This window comes from Taudactylus pleione, unplaced genomic scaffold (assembly GCF_031769625.1).
Source record: "Taudactylus pleione unplaced genomic scaffold, aTauple2 ptg000184l, whole genome shotgun sequence".
Classification (NCBI taxonomy): Eukaryota; Metazoa; Chordata; class Amphibia; order Anura; family Myobatrachidae; genus Taudactylus; species Taudactylus pleione.
In genome coordinates this window covers 1005389-1029345 of record NW_028284586.1, presented here as the reverse complement: position 1 = coordinate 1029345, position 23957 = coordinate 1005389, and the positions used below count along the sequence as shown (strand labels likewise).

At 44.1% G+C, this 23957-nt stretch overlaps 1 protein-coding gene across 1 annotated transcript in view; it reads left to right on the top strand.

The window, feature by feature from the left end:
* Positions 1 to 23957, top strand: part of LOC148519684 (pancreatic secretory granule membrane major glycoprotein GP2-like) — a 287415-nt gene that overhangs the window by 224665 nt on the left and 38793 nt on the right. Inside the window, exons 7-9 of the mRNA XM_088476135.1 lie at positions 18002 to 18159; positions 18404 to 18649; positions 21880 to 22042. Coding sequence (XP_088332261.1) covers positions 18002 to 18159; positions 18404 to 18649; positions 21880 to 22042 — 567 coding nt within the window. The remainder of the gene's footprint in view (positions 1 to 18001; positions 18160 to 18403; positions 18650 to 21879; positions 22043 to 23957) is intronic.

Genomic DNA, 23957 nt, shown 5'->3' with positions numbered 1-23957 from the left:
ACAGGTGGGCTCTAGTGCCCGTTAGACAGCAAATGTTTGGCTGGAGGTGGAGCTATAGCTTCCCTGGGTGCTGCACATCACAGTGCTCCCCCCATCACCTCCGCGATTACATCAGCCCCCCCACGGGTTCTCCTCCCATCACAACTGTGCCCCCTCCAGCGGGTACCCCCCCGCAATCACAACTGCGCCCCCCCCTGCGAGTAACCCCCCCTCAGTGATCACAACAGCCCTACCTGTGGGTTACCACCCCCACGATCAGAACTGCGCCCCCCCCGCAATCACAGCAGCCCCTCCAGTACCCCCCCCTGCAATCTCAACAGCCCCACCCGCGGGTCCCCCCCAACGATCACAACAGCTCCCCCCCATCATGACAGCCCCCTCCCCGCAGGTGCAGCACCCCCGCGATCATAAGAGTGCCCTCCCGCCCCCAAGAGGTCACAGAGGCCCCACTGTCCTTGCCTGGAGAATCACAGCAGCAACATCCTGGAGGTAGGTGCTGGTGCCCCCTTGCAGTGCTATATAGGTGTGTATAAATATATAAATAATGTATATAGGTGTGTGTGTGTGTATATATATATAGATATATATAGGTGTGTATTTGTGTATATATATTTCTATATATATATGTATGTATGTATGTGTGTATATATATATATATATATATATATATATATTTACTGCATATAGGTGTGTGTGTATGTATATATATATATATATATAATGTATATGGGTGTGTATATTAATATAGGTGTGTGTGTGTATATATATATATATATATATATATATATGTGTGTGTGTGTGTATATATTTATATATATAGATGTGTGTGTGTGTGTATATATATATATATATATATATATATATATCAGTGGCAAGCGCAGGATTTCTAGAGGGGGGTTTCCAAATGCTTGATTTTAGAGTGAGTGTGGCCAGTCCATGAAGAGGGTAGAATTAGCACTTATCCAGCTTTAATATGTTACATACAAAGTATATTGTGTGTCATAATTCCAGCATATACAGGACCAGCGATCACAGTAAGCCATTTGATGCGGCAGTAGGGCCATCCTGCCTGAGCTGAATGTTTTTATTTTAGATGTGGGCTCCATTCCAGAGCATGGGAGCAAGTCCGGGAGTCTGGAGGAGCAGCAGAAGAACCTAGCACTGCCCCGGACATATATGTACATATTGGGCTCTATAGCAGCACATCCCTTACAGTGAATGTTTTCCAGATCTCCTAGTTGGTGCACAGGTTATTTATTACTGACTGATACGTGTTAAAAGATCCACAGGTGGTGCTAATTATTTCATTTGTGATACTGTGAAGAACATGCAGCACTAGTAAAATTACCTTACTATTTCTATTGTGGTCATGGTGTGGGCTGGGGAGGGGGGTTTCCAGGCAGACGGAAACCCCCCCTGCGTTTGCCTATGTATATTGTGATGCAAACGGCTGGCACTCCTATCCAAAATCTGCAAATGCTCTGGGTGCACCTCCAACAAACTAGTAACATACATCTACAGAAAAAGGATGGCACTCTAGGAGACTTTGTCTATGCAGAAAAAACGAGGCAGACAACTCCGTGTCAGATTCAAAGTTTCATGATATAAATCATTTCGTCAGGAACACCATACATATAAAAATCACCTACCTTTATACCCAGTAGTCACCCAGTGCAAAGCTCGTGCCACCGCTATCAGAGGCGCGATGACGTCATCACAATGCGCTTGAAGCGCCGGCATCACGACTGCCTCAAAGGGCGGGGCCCACAGAAACATGTGCGTCACCCATCACCATGACAACAAGTCAAAACCACATCACCGGCTGCAGACAACGGACCTGTGTAAACAACACAGTTACAACAAGCTACATTGTACAATCAGGGTACACAAATATGCAATAAACGGGGGTTATGAAACACTGTTTAAACTCATTAGGCAACAAAATACAGTATAGATGAGGGAAAATATATCCTAGAAAACAAGAAAAAAGGAAAAAGCATCTAGGCATCTCAGAACATATATAGAAAATTATAACAAATCGGAACTATGTTGCAATATCTAAAGACAACAAGCTAATGCAAGTTGCTCATTAAGCCCCAAAGGGGACACAGTCTGGAGCTCATGAATCCAGAATGCTTCCTTGTGCAGCAGAGCCCTGCCGTGATCGCCTCCTCTTAATCTCGGGGCAATCCATTCGATCATCTTGTACTTCAATGATGCCAAATTATGGCGATATAGAACAAAGTGCCTCGGTACTGGCAGATCTGAATTTTTGCCCCCTAGGGCCATTCTTATGGAGGAGCGGTGGAGCACCATCCGCTCTTTAAACATCCTAGTAGTTTTGCCTACGTAAAAAAGTCTGCAAGGGGACTTAATGTAATAAATTACAAAGCGTGAAGTACATGTCAAAGCGTGTCTAATCTTATACTTCTTGCCAGATCTGGGACGAGTCACCAATGTCCAAATAGGAACAAGTAGTGCATCCGAGACACCTAAAGTTCCCCGGCTTCCTAGTTAGAAAGTGAGACTGCACTTGAGCATCTTTACCAGTGACATCATTATGCACAAGGAAATCTTTTAAATTCCGTTTTCTTCTATAACACGGTAATAAACCTTTATTCTCTAGGACAGGAAGGTCAGGATCTTGATTGATCAATGGCCATGTTTGCTTAGCAACTTGACTCAAATGTCCACTGACCGTCGTGTAATCACTGACCCATATCATTTTATCACGCATATTTTTCTTGGTGGATGCTACTAATGTGTCATTCCTGTTTAAAGCCAGCACTCTGTCTTTAGCCAATTTTAACATTTTAGGATTATACCCTCTGCTGATAAACTTTTTAAATATGAAGTCTGTCTCCAATATAGCTTCTTTGGGATCACTACAAATACGAAATGCTCTTAGAAATTGAGAGAAAGGAAGCCCTCCTTTTTAGAGGTTCAGGGTGATGACTCCCTGCTTCCAGTAGAGTGTTCCTATCTGTGTTCTTATGATTGACAGAAGTACACAAGAGGTTATCCTTAACACTTATCAGGACATCTAGAAAGTGTATAGACTGATGACTTGTTTCACAGGTAAATTTAATAGTACCTTCCAACTGATTGATACTGTTAATCATACTCCTAACGTCCTTATCTTCACCATCCCATAATAGGAACACATCATCTATGTACCTCGTGCAGCCTTTGATTTTCTCGGCTCTGGCTGATATAGCAAAAAATAGGTCTTTCTCTACTTCAAACATATATGCATTCGCAAAACTCGGTGCGCCACACGAACCCATCGTGCATCCGAGTTTTTGTATGTAGAATTGACCATCAAAGATAAAATATATATATATGTGTGTATATACTATATATATATATATATGTGTGTGTGTGTATACTACATATATATATGTGTGTGTGTGTGTGTGTATATATATGTTTGTGTGTGTACACATATATATATATATATATATATATATATATATTAGGGGTGAGCGGGTTCGGATTTCTGAAATCCGAACCCCACCGATCCGAGGCCAATCAGAGTCAGACTCGACTTTTCCCGCCTGACACGGATCTGAAATTGAGGCAAAACGTCATCATCCCGCCTTCCGGGTCTCGCGGGTTTTGGATCCTATATAAGGTACCCGCATCGGCACCATTTTCTCACTCGGCTGTGGACAGTGAAGAGGGAGGGTGGGAATTAGGGCTGGCTGGGCTGTGTAGTGTAGTGTAGTGCAGAGTAGTGTTGTGCTGTGCTGTGCTGCGCTGTGCTGCTGTTGTCCATAGGGGCTGTGTCCACTACTTCAAAGTCCATAGGGGCTGGCTGTGTTGTGCTGTGCTGCTGTTGTTAATAGGGGCTGTGTCCAATACTTCAAAGTCCATAGGGGCTGGCTGGACTGTGTTGTGCAGTCAGTTGTCCATAGGGGCTGTGTCCACTCCAAAGTCCTGTGCAGTGTCCCAGTCCTAAAGGGGTGCTGTAGTGTTGTCCAGGGGGTGCTCTGTCCATCAGGGGTGCTCCCCCCAAGTGCTAAAAAAACCCACATATTGTTTCTGTGTTTGTGAATTGTGTGCGCAGTAGCCGCACGTGCATCAACAAAGTAGTGCCAAGCGTGCGCCTGTGTCATAAGTAAAGGGCCGGCTGGCTTGACTGTTAAAGGGTGCTGTAACCCCCAAAGTACACTCCAGTCCAAACCAAATAAAAGAATATTTTCTGTGTTTGTGAATTGTGTGCGCAGTAGCAGCACGTGCATCAACAAAGTAGTGCCAAGCATGCGCCTGTGTCATAAGGAAAGGGCCGGCTGGCTTGACCATTAAAGGGTGCTGTAACCCCCAAAGTACACTCCAAACCAAATAAAAAAATATTTTTTTTCTGTGTTTGTGAATTGTGTGTACTGTGGCTGCACGTGCATCAACAATGGAGCAGCGCCAAGCGTGCGCCTGTGTCCCATAAGTAAAGAGCTGGCTGGCTCATTTCTTAAAGGGTGGTGTAACCCACAAAGTGCACTACTCTCCAGCAAAAATAAAAAAATATTTTCTGTGTTTGTGTGCGCCTTAGCCGCACGTATATATCAATATTACATAAATGGATGACCAAACTTTCTCCGATAAAAATAAAATAGGGAAAGATCAAGAACCACTTCCTCCTAGTGCTGTTGCTGCTGCTGGGAGTTGTTCATCATCCCAGAGAGGAAGTAGGAACACCACTACTTTTACTAAACAATTGACCCTCCAACAGTCCCTAGCAATGAGGATGAAGTATGACAGCAGTCATCCTGAAGCAAAACGTATAACTGAGGCCTTGACTCCTATGTTGGTGTTAGACGTGCTTCCGGTATCCGCCATTAGTGCAGTGGGATTTAGACAATTGATGGAGGTAGTGTGTCCCCGGTTCCAAATCCCGTCTAGATTCCACCTGCATCCTCAAAGCAGCAGCGACAAGCGTGCGTCTGTCTGTTAAAGGGTGGTGACACCCTCAAAGTGTGCTCCACAAACAATAAAAATATTCTTCTTTTTTTTTCTGTCTTTGTGAAATGTGTGGGCTGTAGCCGCACCTGAATCCTTAAAACAGCAGCGACAAGCGTGCGTCTGTCTGTTAAAGGGTGGTGTAACCCTCAAAGTGTGCTACACAAACAATAAAAAAATTGCTCTTTTTTTTTCTGTCTTTGTGAAATGTGTGGGCTGTAGCCACACCTGCATCATTAAAGCAGCAGCGACAAGCATGCGTCTGTCTGTTAAAGTGTGGTGACACCCTCAAAGTGAGCTCCACAAACAATAAAAATATTCTTCTTTTTTTTTCTGTCTTTGTGAATTGTGTGGGCTGTAGCCGCACTTGCATCCTCAAAGCAGCAGCAACAAGCGTGCGTCTGTCTGTTAAAGGGTGGTGTAACCCTCAAAGTGCTCCAAAAAATAAAAAACTTTTTTTATGTGTTTGTGACTTGTGTGCGATGTAGCCGCACGTGCATCAACACAGTAGCAGCGCCAAGCGTGCGCCTGTGTCATAAGTCAAGGGCCGGTTTGGACATCTGGTCCGGACTGAAGTATGTGCCAACAATTTCTGACAAGTCTACTGTCACTGCATATTATACTGTCCTCAAAGCAGCAGCGACAAGCGTGCATCTGTCTGTTAAAGGGTGGTGTAACCCTCAAAGTGCGCTCCACAAACAATAAAAAAATTCTTTTTTTTTTCTGTCTTTGTGAAATGTGTGGGCTGTAGCCACACCTGCATCCTTAAAGCAGCAGCGACAAGCGTGCATCTGTCTGTTAAAGGGTGGTGACACCCTCAAAGTGTGCTCCACAAACAATAAAAATATTCTTCATTTTTTTTCTGTCTTTGTGAAATGTGTGGGCTGTCGCCGCACCTGCATCCTTAAAACAGCAGCGACAAGCGTGCGTCTGTCTGTTAAAGGGTGGTGTAACCCTCAAAGTGCGCTCCACAAACAATAATAAAATTCTTTTTTTTTCTGTCTTTGTGAAATGTGTGGGCTGTAGCCACACCTGCATCCTTAAAGCAGCAGCAACAAGCGTGCGTCTGTCTGTTAAAGGGTGGTGACACCCTCAAAGTGTGCTCCACAAACAATAAAAATATTCTTCTTTTTTTTTCTGTCTTTGTGAAATGTGTGGGCTGTAGCCGCACCTGCATCCTTAAAGCAGCAGCGACAAGCGTGCGTCTGTCTGTTAAAGGATTACATCAGTGACAGCATCCAAGTAGGCATGTCAGACAGTCCATACCTGTACTGGCAGGAAAAAGAAGCAATTTGGAGGTCCCTGTACAAACTGGCTCTATTTTACCTGAGTTGCCCCCCCTCCAGTGTGTACTCCGAAAGAGTGTTTAGTGCAGCCGGGAACCTTGTCAGCAAAAGGCGTAGGAGGTTGCTTCCACAAAATGTGGAGAAGATGATGTTCATAAAATGAATTATCAACTCTTCCAGGGAGACCAGCCTCCAGAACGTACAGAGGGACCTGTGTTTGTGGATTCCAGCGGGGACGAATTAATACTCTGTGAGGATGAGGATGTACACAACACTGAAGAGGGTGAGGAATCGGTGGATGAGGAGGATGAGGACGACATCTTGCCTCCGTAGAGCCAGTTTGTGCAGGGACAGATTAATTGCCAGCTTGTTTTGTGGGGGCCCAAACGAACCAATCATTTCAGCCACAGTCGTGTGGCAGACCCTGGCGCTGAAATGATTGGTTTGTTAAAGTGTGCATGTCCTGTTTATACAACATAAGGGTGGGTGGGAGGGCCCAAGGACAATTCCATCTTGCACCTCTTTTTTTTCTTTGCATTATGTACTGTTTGTGGCCTAGTTTTTCAAACTGCCATCCTGTCTGCCACTGCAGTATCACTCCTAGATGGACCACGTGTTTGTGCCGCCCACTCGTATCTCTTAGCATAGTCATCCAGCTACCTCGGTGCAACCTTTTGGATATAAAAACACTATTGTGACGTGTGAGGTGTTCAGAATAGACTGGAAATGAGTGTAAATTAAGGTTATTGAGGTTAATAATAGCATAGGAGCAGAAAAACCCACAAATTCTGTGATTTTAGCTGTTTTTATCCTTTTTTAAAAAAAAATACAGATCCAAAACACAAAACCCAGAACCCAAAACACGGAAGGGTGGTTTTGGCAAAACCAATTCAGATCCAAAACACGAAGAAAGATCCAGATCCAAAACACAAAACACGAAAAGTGGCCGGTGCACACCCCTAATATATATATATATATATATATACTTAATATATATAGTTATTCAGGGTGGCACTCCCATGTAAAAATCCAGCAACCCTGGGTGCCCTCCATGGAAAGTAAGCAACTTCCCCAATATAAACACAATGTCGGCGGCACTCCAGTGTAATAACAACACCAGGCATGTATACTATCTATGGTATACTTGCCTGGTGTTGTTATTAGACTGGAGTGTCGCCGACATTGTGTATGTATATATGTGTGCGTGTGTGTGTTATTTAAACAATGTCTCACTGTTTTGCCCAACCAGTGAGAGACAGAGGATTATGATGTATGATTGATTTTTTTTATGATTGACATAGCCAAAAATTTTTTTTATATCGGCACAAATCCTGTAGTGCCGTGTTTCTCACTGGTCGGGTAGAACAGCGAGACATTGTTTATATATCAGCAGAAGCAAGGGCACATAGGTGGTTGTTAACACATATTTAATTGAGTGCTGGATTATTACAAATTATATATATATATATATATATATATATATTGCATTTATGGAAGAGAACCAGCATTAGAGCTTATTGTCTATTGGAGTTTGAACTTTAGTGCAGTACTCTTAAGGCACACATCCACTAGACGATTAAATTGAACAATATCGTTTCGTTCAATAAACATTCGCAAATCATTTGAAAATCGTTAAGAAAAATGTCTTATACGACCAGCAATGCACGCTCCCACTGGTCGTTTAGACATCATCGTACAAATTAGGGGTGTGCACCGGCCACTTTTCGTGTTTTGTGTTTTGGTTTTGGATCTTGATGTTTCTTCGTGTTTTGGATCTGGAATGGTTTTGCCAAAACCACCCTTCCGTGTTTTGGGTTCTGGATTTTGTGTTTTGGATCTGTATTTTTTTTAAAAAAAGCATAATAACAGCTAAAATCACAGAATTTGTAGGTTTTTCTGCTCCTATGCTATTATTAACCTCAATAACCTTAATTTCTACTCATTTCCACTCTATTCTGAACACCTCACACCTCACAATAGTGTTTTTATGTCCAAAAGGTTGCACCGAGGTAGCTGGATGACTATGCTAAGCAGCACGAGTGGGCGGCACAAACACGTGACCCATCTAGGCGTGAAACTGCAGTGGCAGACAGGATGGCAGTTTGAAAAACTAGGCCCCAAACTGTACATAATGCAAAGAAAAAAAAGAGGTGCAAGATGGAATTGTCCTTGGGCCCTCCCACCCACCCTTATGTTGTATAAACAGGACATGCACACTTTAACAAACCAATCATTTCAGCGCCAGGGTCTGCCACACAACTGTGGCTGAAATGATTGGTTCGTTTGGGCCCCCACAAAACAAGCTGGCAATTAATCTGTCCCTGCACAAACTGGCTCTACGGAGGCAAGATGTCATCCTCATCCTCCTCATCCACCGACTCCTCACCCTCTTCAGTGTGTACATCCTCATCCTCACAGAGTATTAATTCGTCCCCGCTGGAACCACAGGTCCCTCTGTACGTTCTGGAGGCTGGTCTCCCTGGAAGAGTTGATAATTCATTTTATGAACATCATCTTCTCCACATTTTGTGGAAGCAACCTCCTAAGCCTTTCGCTGACAAGGTTCCCGGCTGCACTAAACACTCTTTCGGAGTACACACTGGAGGGGGGGCAACTCAGGTAAAATAGAGCCAGTTTGTACAGGGACCTCCAAATTGCTTCTTTTTCCTGCCAGTACAGGTATGGACTGTCTGACATGCCTACTTGGATGCTGTCACCGATGTAATGCTTTAACAGACAGACGCACGCTTGTCGCTGCTGCTTTGAGGATGCAAGTGCGGCTACAGCCCACACAATTCACAAAGACAGAAAAAAGAAGAAGAATATTTTTATTGTTTGTGGAGCACACTTTGAGGGTGTCACCACCCTTTAACAGACAGACGCACGCTTGTCGCTGCTGCTTTGAGGATGCAAGTGCGGCTACATCGCACACAAGTCACAAACACATTAAAAAAAATAGTTTTTTATTTTTTGGAGCACTTTGAGAGTTACACCACCCTTTAACAGACAGACGCACGCTTATCGCTGCTGCTTTGAGGATGCGACAAGCGGCTACAGCCCACACAATTCACAAAGACAGAAAAAAAAAGAAGAATATTTTTATTGTTTGTGTAGCACACTTTGAGGGTGTCACCACCCTTTAACAGACAGACGCACGCTTGTCGCTGCTGCTTTAAGGATGCAGGTGCGGCTACAGCCCACACATTTCACAAAGACCGAAAAAAAAGAACAATATTTTTATTGTTTGTGTAGCACACTTTAAGGGTGTCACCACCCTTTAACAGACAGACGCACGCTTGTCGCTGCTGCTTTGAGGATGCAGGTGGAATCTAGACGGGATTTGGAACCGGGGACACACTACCTCCATCAATTGTCTAAATCCCACGGCACTAATAAAGGATACCGGACGCACGTCTAACACCAACATAGCAGTCAAGGCCTCAGTTATACGTTTTGCTTCAGGATGACTGCTGTCGTACTTCATCCTCATCGCTAGGGACTGTTGGAGGGTCAATTGTTTAGTAAAAGTAGTGATGTTCCTACTTCCTCTCTGGGATGATGAACAACTCCCAGCAGAAGCAGCAATAGCACTAGGAGGAAGTGGTTCTTGATGTTTCCCTATTTTATTTTTATCGGAGAAAGTTTGGTCCTCCATTTATGTTATATTGATATATACGTGCGGCTAAAGCGCACACAAACACAGAAAATATTTTTTTATTTTTGCTGGAGAGTAGTGCACTTTGTGGGTTACACCACCCTTTAAGAAATGAGCCAGCCGGCTCTTTACTTAAGGGACACAGGCGCACACTTGGCGCTGCTCCTTTGTTGATGCACGTGCAGCCACAGTGCACACAAGTCACAAACACAGAAAATAATTTTTTTTTTGGTTTGGACTGGAGTGTACTTTGGGGGTTACAGCACCCTTTAACGGTCAAGCCAGCCGGCCCTTTACTTATGACACAGGCGCACGCTTGGCACTACTTTGTTGATGCACGTGCAGCTACTGCGCACACAATTCACAAACACAGAAAATAATTTTTTTTTTGGTTTTGACTGGAGTGTACTTTGGGGGTTATAGCACCCTTTAACGGTCAAGCCAGCCAGCCCTTTACTTATTACACAGGCGCATGCTTGGCACTACTTTGTTGATGAACGTGCGGCTACTGCGCACACAATTCACAAACACATAAAATAATTTTTTTTTGGTTTGGACTGGAGTGTACTTTGGGGGTTACAGCACCCTTTAACGGTCAAGCCAGCCGGCCCTTTACTTATGACACAGGCGCACGCTTGGCACTACTTTGTTGATGCATGTGCGGCTACTGCGCACACAATTCACAAACACAGAAAATATATATTTTTTTGGTTTGGAGTGTACTTTGGAAGTTACAGCACCCTTTAACGGTCAAGCCAGCCGGCCCTTTACTTATGACACAGGCGCACGCTTGGCACTACTTTGTTGATGCACGTGCGGCTACTGCGCACACAATTCACAAACACACAAAAAATATTATTTTTTTAGCACTTGGGGGGAGCACCACTGATGGACAGAGCACCCCCTGGACAACACTACAGCACCCCTTTAGGACTGGGACACTGCACAGGACTTTGGAGTGGACACAGCCCCTATGGAGAACTGACTGCACAACACAGTCCAGCCTGCCCCTATGGACTTTGAAGTAGTGGACACAGCCCCTATTAACAACAGCAGCACAGCACAACACAGCCAGCCCCTATGGACTTTGAAGTAGTGGACAACAGCAGCACAGCGCAGCACAGCACAGCACAACACTACTCTGCACTACACTACACTACACAGCCCAGCCAGCCCTAACTCCCACCCTCCCTCTTCACTGTCCACAGCCGAGTGAGAAAATGGCGCCGACGCGGGTACCTTATATAGGATCCAAAACCCGCGAGACTCGGATGGCGGGATGATGACGTTTTGCCTCGATTTCAGATCCGAGTCAGGCGGGAAAAGTCGAGCCTGACTTGGATCAGCCTCGGATCGGGGGGGCTCGGGGGGGTTCGGATTTCTGAAATCCGAACCCGCTCACCCCTAGTACAAATATGTTGTACAACCTGGTGAACCGTGGTATATAAGGTATGTTGCTTGCTTATGCCATTCATTATAGACAAAGGTTGAATAAACCAAAATGTTGAAAAGGATTTTGTTCCTTCATTCGTTATTTGACCTGTGAGTGCCGCCTTGACTTGGACTTATATATTTACAGTGTATGATGATAGGTTTTAGTGCCGAGTACTGGAACTGCTATATATATATATATATATATATATATATATATGTATAATATATATATATATATATATATAATATATATACACATACACACATATATATACACATACACACACACACACACTTGGGTGCCCTCCTGGGGAAGCAGCTTCCTTACAATATGTACACTTGTTGGCGGCACTCCAAGGATTTGAAAGACAAATTCACTCCAACAAATGTGTTGTAAATTAACGTTTCAGATGCCTTTACTACATCGTCAGTAATGTAAATCTCCAACTGTCACATTTTTCTGACATTGTCAATTAGGACCCATTTCTGCAGTAGTCTATGGGGGATTTTTGGGAAGGCAAAACTCAGGGTAGGGGTGGAATTTAGACTTTGGGTTTGTTTTATTAGGTAACTATTGTGCCAGGGTACGTGCTTTTGGGGTTCTGGTAAATTAGAAAGTTACAGTTTTAAAACTATTACGTCAAGAATGCGCCATTGTGGAGATAGGAGTTTTCAACTTGTTGCGCAGCCGCAGTAGGAGCCTCAAGCAGGGGGGTGTATGTACTGTGGCTTCATTGGGAGCGCAAACATGGCTGCCCAGTGATGACAGCGGAGACTCCAGGGCTACACAGGGCCAGGTCTGATGGGCCAGGAGAGCTGAGAGAAGGGCCCCCACCGCACCCAACCAGGGGCCACAGGAGCCCAGCACCCCCTGCTGAGTGACCCCGGAGTACTGACTACAGAGGACCCTGTATCAGGGGAGAGAGCGGGTGATGCTGGAGATCTGAGCCACCCTCCCCCTAGCAGCGCTGGCACCCTCCCCACTAGCGCACGCTGATTACTCATCACAGCTGACAGTCATTTTTTACTGTCGGAGGAGCGCAGTAACGCGGCCGCGGGCTCCGGCTTCATTGCCACACTATCACTGAGAGAGGCTGGAGGAGTCTAGGGGGAACGCAGCTAGCTCAACACAGGCAGTGCAGCAGTTCCCATGGGTTGCTGGCCGGGTGACACACGCAAGCGACTTCAGCTGTCTCCTGCTGTACCTTATATCTAGCAGCAATTAGTGTGCAATGTGAATGTGCGGTGGTGCGGGAAGGGGGGGCAAGGAGGCTTGTGGCTGTGTGTAATTATATATGCTGTATGTAAGTATACTTATGTGTGTGTGCGCATGTATGTGTATGCTGTAAGTATGCTTATGTGTGTGTTTGCTGTGAGTCAGTATGCTTTTGTGTATGTATGCATGCATGTGTATGTAAGCTATGTGTGTGCATGTACGAATGCTTGTGTGTATATGCAATGTGTGTGTGTGTGTATGTATATATATATATATAACATCCCCCTGATAATCCTGCGTCTGCCCCTGCTCCCGCCCAGCAGCCACCCTCCTATGGGGGAAGCAAAGCTCGGCCTCCACATCCCAGGCACAGTTCCCTGGGGTGTTCTGAGGACAGAGGACTCCTCTGATGACTCAGCCGTGCCCCCGACCTCACACTTCGGACATTACCAGCAGGGCAGCTCCATGGGTCTGCGTAGCCGCTCGGTGAGCTCCGTGTCCGGCCTGGATCCCGCCGCAGCCGGCCTCCCCAAACCCGACAGAGGAGCCCAAACCCCAACAGAGGAGGCAGGCAGGGCCGGATTGAGGGCCACATGGGCCTGGAGCTGAAAATGACCAAGGGCCTATTATGAGAGGCAGAGGAGGTGTGACCTGTGCTATGTGGGTGTGTCCAGTGCCATGTGGACGTGTACACCTCTATACTCTCCCCCCAATGTCTCCCTAAATATATAAAAGAAAAAAAATGCTTCATTTTGTGAGGTAAATAGAAATACAATTTTACTACTTGTGATTTATGGCTGACCATGTGGAGAGCAGATGGCCAGTCAACATCATGTTGTCATGGGCCTATTTTTATGTGCAGGCCAGGAGCTGTTGCTCCATCCGCCCCATTGTTAATCTGGCCCTGGAGGCAGGTCCAGCTCCAGTGCTGAGGAGAGCCGGGGGGGGGCCTGTACTTGGGTCCGCGGGCCTCCCTCACCGACACCCTGCACCCCGAGGTGGATTGGAGCACATAGCGGTGAGTGCCTGGGAAGCCCTGTATGCCCTATCCCTGTGTGTGTGACACCCTGTATCCCCCTATCCCTGTGCGTGTGACACCCTGTACCCCCTACTCCTGTGTGTGTGTGTGACACCCTGTATCCCGTATCCCTGTGTGTGTGACACCCTGTATCCCGTATCACTGTGTATGTGACACCATGGACCCCCTACCCCTGTGTGTGTGTCACCCTGGACCCCTTACCACTGTATGTGTGTCACGCTGGACCCCCTACCCCTGTGTGTGTGACACCCTGTAACCCCCTACCCCTGTGTATGTGACACCCTGGACCCCCTACCCCAGTGTGTGTGTCACCCTGGACCCCCTACCCCAGTGTGTGTGTCACCCTGGACCCCCTACCCCAGTGTGTGTGTCACCCTGGACCCCCTACCCCAGTGTGTGTGTCACTCTGGACCCCCTACTCCAGTGTGTGTGTCACCCTGGACCCCCTACCCCAGTGTGTGTGTGTCTCACCCTGGACCCCCTACCCCTGTGTGTGTGTGTGTGTGTCACCCTGGACCCCCTACCCAAGTGTGTGTGTGTGTGTCACCCTGGACCCCTACCCCTGTGTGTGTGTGTGTCACCCTGGACCCCTACCCCTGTGTGTGTGTGTGTCGCCCTGGACCCCCTACCCCAGTGTGTGTGTGTCACCCTGGACCCCCTACCCCAGTGTGTGTGTGTGTCTCACCCTGGACCCCCTACCCCAGTGTGTGTGTCTCACCCTGGAGCCCCTACCCCAGTGTGTGTGTGTCTCACCCTGGACCCCCTACCCCTGTGTGTGTGTGTTGCCCTGGACCCCCTACCCCTGTGTGTGTGTGTTGCCCTGGACCCCCTACCCCTGTGTGTGTGTGTCGCCCTGGACCCCCTACCCCTGTGTGTGTGTGTCACCCTGGACCCCCTACCCCAGTGTGTGTGTGTCACCCTGGACCCCTACCCCTGTGTGTGTGTGTCACCCTGAACCCCTACCCCTGTGTGTGTGTGTCGCCCTGGATCCCCTACCCCTGTGTGTGTGTGTCACCCTGGACCCCCTACCCCTGTGTGTGTGTCGCCCTGGACCCCATACCCCTGTGTGTGTGTGTCTCCCTGGACCCCCTACCCCTGTGTGTGACACTACTAATGTCCGTTGGGACCTGAGTAATTAGTTTTTTTTATTTTGCCAAGACCCAGGATTTGCATACTTTGGAACGAAGAGGACAGATCTACGCATAGGAGGAGGTGAGTATGGAATTGTTATTACAGGTACACCTTTGGATTAACTACTGGAGAAGAGGACAGATTGGCTTCAGGGATACTAGGTGAGTATGTGAGATAGTGTGAGTACATGTGTGTGTGCATGTATGTTTTAATAAAATTATACTTTCTACGGTGTGTGTTTTTTAATATTGCTTTTGTTATGGAACTACAGCTACCAGCACGCTCGTAATGCCCCACATGCTGGTACTTGTGGTTCTCCAAGTACCAGCATGCGGGGAAGGCTTGCTGGGAACTGTAGTTCCACAGCAAAAGCCAAAAGCTGCATGTGTGTATTCCAATGAGCACACAATTCTGTGAATTAGCAGCTCCACCAATTTGTGAGTGACAGCAATCTCATTCTGTGAGAGTGCTGAATCTGCAGTTAACCAGAGGGTGTGATGGCATACCATATATTGCGCAAGGAACACGTTCATTAAGGCATTGTAATTTCATTGCTTTTTGGAGTTTGAGTGGCAGAAAATCAATAGGTTTGTGACTTTTCAGATCATGTCTAAGCAGCCTTAATGGGACATGTGAAATATATATATATATATATATATATAGATATATATATATATATATATATATATATATATAGATAGTGTGATGCATCATTCTGGCAGTTGGGATGCATCCCGATCGTCAGCATGCTGACAGGGGCTTTGAAAGTACACTAACCCTATTTACTTCAACCCCTAACCCTTCTTTCCTGTACCCTAACCTTCCCCATGATGCCTAAACCTAACCCCCCTTTCCGCAGCCTAACCCTAACCTCCCCCCCGGAGCCTATCCCTAACCCCCCATGGTGCCTAAACCTAACCATTCCCCCTAGCGTAAAAGAATACTTTCCCACTATACCAACAGTTGGCTTGCCAACTGTCGGGATTTAAGCATCGGGATCTCAAACCATGTTGGGATTCCGATGTCAGTCTTCTGGCAGTAATTTGGGATTTAGGCATCTGGATTTTGATTGCCAGCATCCCAAATTATGGCATATTAACTACAATCATATATATATTCCATAGACAAAAAACCTTACAGGTTTCACATGTCCCATTAAGGCTTCTTAGACATGATCTTAATTTCACAAAACCTACTGAATTTCTGACACTCAAACTTAAAAAAAGCAATGAAATTCTGATCATTAATGCTGACAGCTTAATTGATGTGTTCCTTGCGCAATACAGATATGATATGCCATCACACTCTGTGGTTAACTACAGATGCAGCACTCTCACAGAGTGAGATTGCTGTCAATCACAAAATGGTGGAGCTGCTAATTCACAGAATTGTGTGCTCATTGGAATACACACATACAGTCTATGCAACTGAGATTTGAGCAGTTATGTGGCACACACATCCCACTCATTTCCAACAATCTTCCCATTCATTCACAACAACAATTCCACTGGGTTGCAACATCCTTCTTACTCCATATATCTATCTAATTTAGAATATACATTCAGCTCCCTAATTGCTAAAACTATTATACTCTGTCTAGGCATGTACACTTTCTTCCCCTATATACCTCCATGCTGCTCTTTCTTCCCCAATCCCTACTGCTGTGTGGTCTTCCAACTGTGCTAGTCTGTACTCCAATCTGTCTTTCCCCATCCGCGCCATCCTTTCTTGCACATATGACAATCTGTTTACTTACATCTGCACAACTACCTTCCTCCCAGCTATGCCACTCTGTCTTGGCCTCATCTTTGCCACTCTTTATCCTTTTGCACCACTCTGTTTCCCCCCACCCACACCACTCGGTCTTCCCCCACAATTTGTTTTGCCCACTCCCTACTGTTGTGTATTCTGCCATTTGTGCTATTCTGTATTCTCTCATCCACACCAATCTGTCTTTACCCATCTGCCCTGGTGGGCACCACCCTGCCAGGGCTTCGGTGTCTTTGCTTGGTGGGGTCCAACTTGCCTGGGCTTCTGGCATCTTCACCTGGTGGGCACCAACCTGCCAGGGCTTCGGCATCATCAACTGGGGGATGGTGGCCTTTAAGCTCTTTTATGTGGCCTACGCCACCACAGGGTTTTGGCGTCTTCACCTGGTGGGCACCAACTCGCCAGGGCTTCAGCTTCTTTGCATGTCATGCACCAAACCACCAGGGCTTTTGTAGTCTTCACCTTGTGGACACCAACCCTCCAGGGCTTCAGCTTCTTCAGCTGGGGGATGGAGGTCTTTAAGCTCTATTACATGGCTGCCACCACCCCAGGGCTTTGGCATCTTCGTCTGGCAGGCACCAACCCGCCAGGGCTTCAGTGTCTTCACCTGGCAGACATCAACATGACAGAGCCTCTGGCATCTTTGCCTGGCGGGCACCATTGGATGGACAACACAACCCTGAATGGACAGCACACTAGATCGACTGCACACCCCTGGATGGACAGCAAAGCACACCTCTGGATTAACAGCAAACTGTATGGACAGCACACCCCTGGATGGAAAGCACATGCCTGGATGGAAAGCACACCCCTGGATGGACAGCACAGCACAGCACACCCATGGATGGACAGCACAGCACACCCCTGGATGGATAGCACAACACACCACTGGACGGACAGCACAGCACACCCCTGGACAAACAGCACAGCACTGGACAGGTTTCGACAAGCAAATGGCGCTGATCACCGCAGGGCGGTGATCAGTGCCAGAACCAGTTCCTAGAGGCCCACTCACCTCTATCATGTCTATAATATACTGTGTGTGTATGTGTGTGTGTATGTATGTATATATATATATATATATTTTTTTTTTTATTATTTATTTATTTATTAACAGTTTCTTATATAGTGCAGCATATTCCATTGTGCTTTACAATTGGAAACATTAATAGAACAAAACTGAGTAATAACAGACAAATATATAGGTAGGAAGACCCTGCTCACAAGCTTGCAATCTATAGGGATCAGGGGGAATCGGCAGACACCAATCAGGGGGTGTGGCTGCAGCTAGTCAACGCATACGCAGCAGAAGCAGTTCCAGTAAGGTTGATTTGCAGGGTCTGTATTTTATTATTATTGTTCTCTGAATCTTTGTTGAAGTATAATAACCATAATATGTTTAGTTGCAATGTCTTTGTTTAATGTATAACCAATCATGGACATTTCTTCACACTGCTTAATAAGCCTCATTGACAGTTTTCTTATACAATATGCTAAATTGGATTTTTCTGCAGGTAAATGAAACGCATGCAACATATGAAAACCATCTACATATTGCTTTTAACTCTGTTGGAACAATCACAAGACATCATAAAATAAATGTAGACATGTATTGTACATATCCACTTGACATGCTGATCAGTTTGAATACAGCTGTAAATCCAATATTGAGGTAACTTAAGTGCCACATCTCCTTTCTTCAAGTCACTATTTCCCTTGTGCATTCTTCTTGGTATAGGCTAGTAATATATATATTATCTTGGGAACATTTCAAAAACCCACTTTCCATAAATATGATCATCTTGGCCAGAAGTCCTTTGGTGATTTTGGCACTGATAATATTCCTAAAATTGTAATGCAAAAATGCATTTCTTTAATATTTTGTAACAGAAATATGTCTCTTAATATTTTTATAGTTCCATAAACATCAGCATTGGAGGAACTGGACAATTTAAGGCATTCATGTCTCTTTATATAGACAGCAGCTTTACGATCCCATATGAAGGACCTGAAGTTGTGCTGTCAACTGCATCTTTTCTATACGTTGGTGTTTTTTATCAAGGAGGAGATGTGTCACGATATGCCGTGGTGATGAAGAACTGCTATGCAACACCGTCAGGAGACCCTCATGATCCTATAAAATATTTCATAATCAAAGACAGGTACAGACAAAAAGTAAATGCTTAAATTAAACAGATGCAACAAAAATGCAACAACTAATATTTCCATAAGCTTTTCAGTTGGCGATACTATTCTGTAACAAAGCAATACATGATGTTTAGTGACATGTCCTTAGCTTTGTATTCATGCTATTAGTGCCCTTATCTGTGGCGTTATTATGTTCTCCCCATGTTTGATTGTGTTTCCTCTGGGGGCTTAGGACCACTCAAAAAGAGCACCAGATGCAAAATAAGTTCATCTCAGGTAAGTCTGCCTACTTAATAGCCAGGAAGCCAAACAGGAGCAGTGTCTTACACTGTTCCATCATGGATTAGAGACTGTTCCTGATTGTCTGGTCAGCTTGTGTAGTAAGTAGGTGGGCATTAACAAATGTTTTTTGTGGTAAGCATTCTTTTATATAAAGGGGCACTATTAATGTTTTATTTTTCCATAGAAGCATTGCTTCCTAATAGTAACAAACAGGGTACTATTTATTTTAATTATTATACAGCAGGTAGTGAAAGCACTTGACGTGCCTATGTGGATGCTGGTGCTCATAGGCGTGTGTAGAAGAGACACAAGGGGTGATGCTTTGGCACTTGCCCCTCTGCTGGATCATGGACTGCCCCACTCCCTCCTCCCTCCTGGACATACAGTACTCACCTGGACTCATCTGACTGCCCAGGTGAGTAGTGTAGAGAATGTCCATGGGTTGGGGGAGGACATGACCCAGCGGAGGGGCAAGTGCCAAAGTGCCACTCCCTGTACCCGCATCTGTACACGTCTATACTGGTAAAGTAAAACCATGCAATAACAACATTGGCCTATAAGTGGTTTGTGCCATATTTTATTGACAAAGGTTTTATACTAGATTTTTACATTTTAACACTGGTTATCTCAGCCAATGGTATCAAGAGAGTCCCTGTTCTATTCATCATTGGACTGAAACTCTCTAGGTGTTAACGCTTATCTAATTTTTTGTTCCTAGAGGGCTGGGTTGCTGATAAGTAGTTTATACAGGCCAGAGTAAGGGTCACATGGGCCTGGGGCTGAAAATGATCGAGGGCCTATTGCAGAAAGGTGTGACTAGTGACATGTGGCCAGTGCCATAGACAATTTAGATATACCTCCCCACATGTCTTTTATATGGCCCTCAGACCTCGCCACATGTCTTTTATATGAAATGTGTGTTTGCAGTCACCTGTTACAGGTCCATTGCTTGTAGTAGGCCAGACAGTGACCTGTATATCAAACCATAAGTAGTTTAGGTCTGATCTGGCATGCCCACAAAGTTGTCATGGGGTGTGTTAGGACCCCCTGATCTAACCCTATGTTCACCTACAGTATCTACTCTTTTTCTTTAGAATAGAAGGAAATGAATCTGGGGAAAGCTTCTGCACCAGTAAATATTTATTTAAAAATAAGTGGAAACCCCAATATGAAGAGTAACAAATTCAATATTGATGCGACGTCTGGGGCGTGCTGCCAAGGACAAGATACAACATGGAAGAAAAATAAAAAAGAAGACAGAAATGTCCCTTTGTTGGCGCACTAACAAGAAATGTGATAAAATTTTACTTTTATTAAACAATCTTAAAATTGTATACATAATAATCTCTCCAGTGAAATATAAAAAATAAAAAAACGTCTCAGTGTGTTAATTATTGAAATGAATAGTGTTATTGGTACACCTGCGCGTGTAATGGCGACTCAAAAATGGATATTAATAAATAGAAAATCTCTCACAAATAAGTCATAGAATATATGCAAATCCAAAATTAGCAAATCAAAAAATGCATTTAATTGGGACCAATTATATGTGGCAAGCTATAACATCCCTATAAGTGGGATAATATTCTGCAATGTCCACTGTATGTCAGAATTGCCATGATATGCATGTGAGAAGTGGAGGCAATATGCTCATATACCTAGATTGCCACCTATCGTTGAAATGCACATGGAATCTAATACATTTAAACAAAGGTTGACTTAACTGCTACAAAGCCAACAAATAACTAGGCCTTGAAAAAACTCTCAATTGTGAAACGTACGTTGGCAGCAGCAGGGATTTTACTGCTGCATGAGCAGATATGTTACTGCTCAAACGTCTGTAGTGATGTGAGGTGATGTAAAAAGAAGATAATACTTCATTTAGTACTCACCTGATATATGCGCTGTGTATATGAGACACTTATCTCTATTGAGCTGATGTAATGCTCACATATATTATATTAATTAAGTCAAACTTAATACTCATATAACTTATACTGCTGAATTCAACCATTATTAGTGAGCTAGTGTAAGGCTCAGACAGTGTATACCATGTGACTGATTAGAGCTGTTGCTAGACTCACTTAGTTACCAGCTATTCATGTCAGATCCTATTCATTTATAGCTGCATGAACAGCAGCAAGCTTGGAATCATTTATACACACCACGTGTGCTGTTAAAATTAGACCGAGACACTATAATTTTGCAACATTGTACTCTCAGGATTTGGCTTCTTTCCCAGATACTCCCTAATATGGGCATGGGTTTTCTTAGTGTCAAAGCTAATGCAAATACCCTTATGATTTAAATGGCTACATGTACTGAAATTGAATAGAAAAAAAAACAAAAACGCGCAGGTGTACCAATAACACTATTAATTTCAATAATTAACACACTGAGACGTTTTTTCATTTTTATATTTCACTGGAGAGATTATTATATATACAATTTTAAGATTGTTTAATAAAAGTAAAATTTTATCACATTTCTTGTTAGTGCGCCAACCAAGGGACATTTCTGTCTTCTTTTTTATTTTTCTTCTACTCTTTTTTTTCTTCCTGAATAGCTTACTAATTTTGTAGCAAATAGAAATTACTTGCTCTGTGTCTCTATTTCCTATTCATATGTTTATTATTTATTTTCTTAGCATTAAGTACAGCTGTTTTTTCTGTGTTTTAGATCCTATTTCTTCAAATACAATGCAAACAATGCAGCTATATACATTAGACATTTCGTGTCCTTTCATCTTGTTCTTATCATGATGTGTTTCAACCCTGATGCAGATATCTTCTGTCTCTCTCTATCTCCTGCACCTTACATACTAACCAGTAGTGTTGAGATGCTTGTCAGTTAATTAATAAATCTGCCCCTTGTGTATTTTAATGATGTGCATGTTACATTTTGGTATAAGTATATGTAATATAGTCTATTTATTGCCTTGCATTTTATTTCCGTATTTTAGCTGCCCTAACAGACACGACTCAACCATCAGTGTGTTAGAAAATGGTGTCTCAAGGAAAGGTCGATTTTCTGTGCAAGTGTTTTCATTTGTTGGAGATTATAAGCATGTCTACATGCACTGCGCTATAAGTCTGTGTGATATCTACACTGGATTGTGTGCACCTGTAAGTGCAAATTACATCATTTTACTATCAAAATTTCTATCAGCTGATGTAAGCCTACATTTCTACACTAGGTGAACAGATGAAAAAACATATATATGTAACCCCCCCTCTACCTCTATAAAGGGAATATGGGTTACTAATTACCTTGGTGCCTAATATATATCCACCTTTAATTTTTATACTGGTGGTGTACCCTTATATCAGTGTCTCCACCCAAGTATTGGTAGTAGGTATGGGCCTACTTGGGAAAACCCACCAATATCAGTAATATCTTCCTACCTCCAAATGTACGGTGAACATATATAATTGAAACTTATTGTACCACTTACACAAACCTCTGAGTGTATCTCATATGATACTAGTTTATTTCCTTCTTCGATCTTCAGTATAATTCATATAAGAATTTATACAAAGAGTAAAAGAAAATACAACAATAACAATCTATCCATCTACAATGGTAACAAACATGTATATTGTATATGAGCTCATATAACTACAATATTGAATAGTCTTTCATCAGTGTTCATATGCTGTACGTAGATATTTTATACTGGGTATATATATGCATATATATCTATTGAGTTAAATGAAGCTTCTGTGCAGGTAATATTTCAGTTTATTTCATGAGCCGAGCCTGAACATTAAAGTCATGGACTTAGTGAAACTTTGTATCCTTTTCATAGCCTTTTTTCAGTTCATTAGCTATATTCCTTTGTAAGATATGTTCATTAAAAGTTATTTAGATGTTATACCACTTTTGGTCACTAGATGGCGCTCTTAGTCCAGATATGAATTTTACAGTCCAGGGCTATACGGAGGGGCAGTGTAACAGTAACGTTTGGTATAGTCACCAAGCTCTGGATTACTAGCACAAGCAGGCAGTTATATGGTAGCTATTATGTAGCTATAAGCCTTAGTGTTCTCTCCTGCACTATCTCAGCCCCTGTCTCCTGTGTTCTGTATATGTGGTGCTGGTGTCATTAATATTCACTCTCACCACTCGATGAGGCAGCTTTGTGATTGGCTGAGGGGGACACTCCCTTCTGCTGCTGCTGAGTTTGTACACTCCCCCAACTCATCACTGTGATGCTGTGATTGGTGGTCAGTGGGAAACAGGGTGGAGCTTAGCCTGTCACTGCTGGCTTCCTACAGCACTGCTCCTCTGAGGCTGCCGGGATCCTGCACAGCTGACCACCCGACGCTGCTATCACACACACTGGCCACCTAATAAGGTGAGACCCGGACTCCCACTCCAGCCACACACTCCCTGTGCATGGCTGCTGCTGATTATAGCTGTGTGATTATAGCTGCAGCACCTGCACTGAGGGGGTGAGCTCTGTGGGAGCGAACTGCTAAAGCTCCTGGTGCTGTGACTGCTCTCCCTTTTATACCCCTATCACAGAGGCACGAGACAGCCAGAGAGGAGCTCGTGTCCCTCATTTCCCGCCTACAGCACGAGCCCTTACAGTGCTAATTGACAGTTAACAAGGCTCGAGGGCTACTAGAACCTTCCTCCCCCACACAGCTGTCAAGGCCATGTGTTCCTCTACTCCTGCAGCACATCTCCTGCAGCATATCTCCCCCTCCCAGGCCATGTGTTCCTCTACTCCTGCAGCACATCTCCTGCAGCATATCTCTCCCTCCCATGCTATTCCAGTCACATTATGACAACAATATACATAGGCAATGAACACTGTAAATAAATTAAATAGCATATTAAATATAGATATATATTTGTCTTATTCTTTTTATTTATTTTCTTTAAGATAGATAGAATTTTACCAGATAAATATATGTAAATTATTAGTGTACATATACGTATTGAACTTACAGTTAGTTATAACTTATAGCAGTCCCTATATTTTATACATAATGTTACATATACAATAAACATACAGACATATTGGTGGGTAAA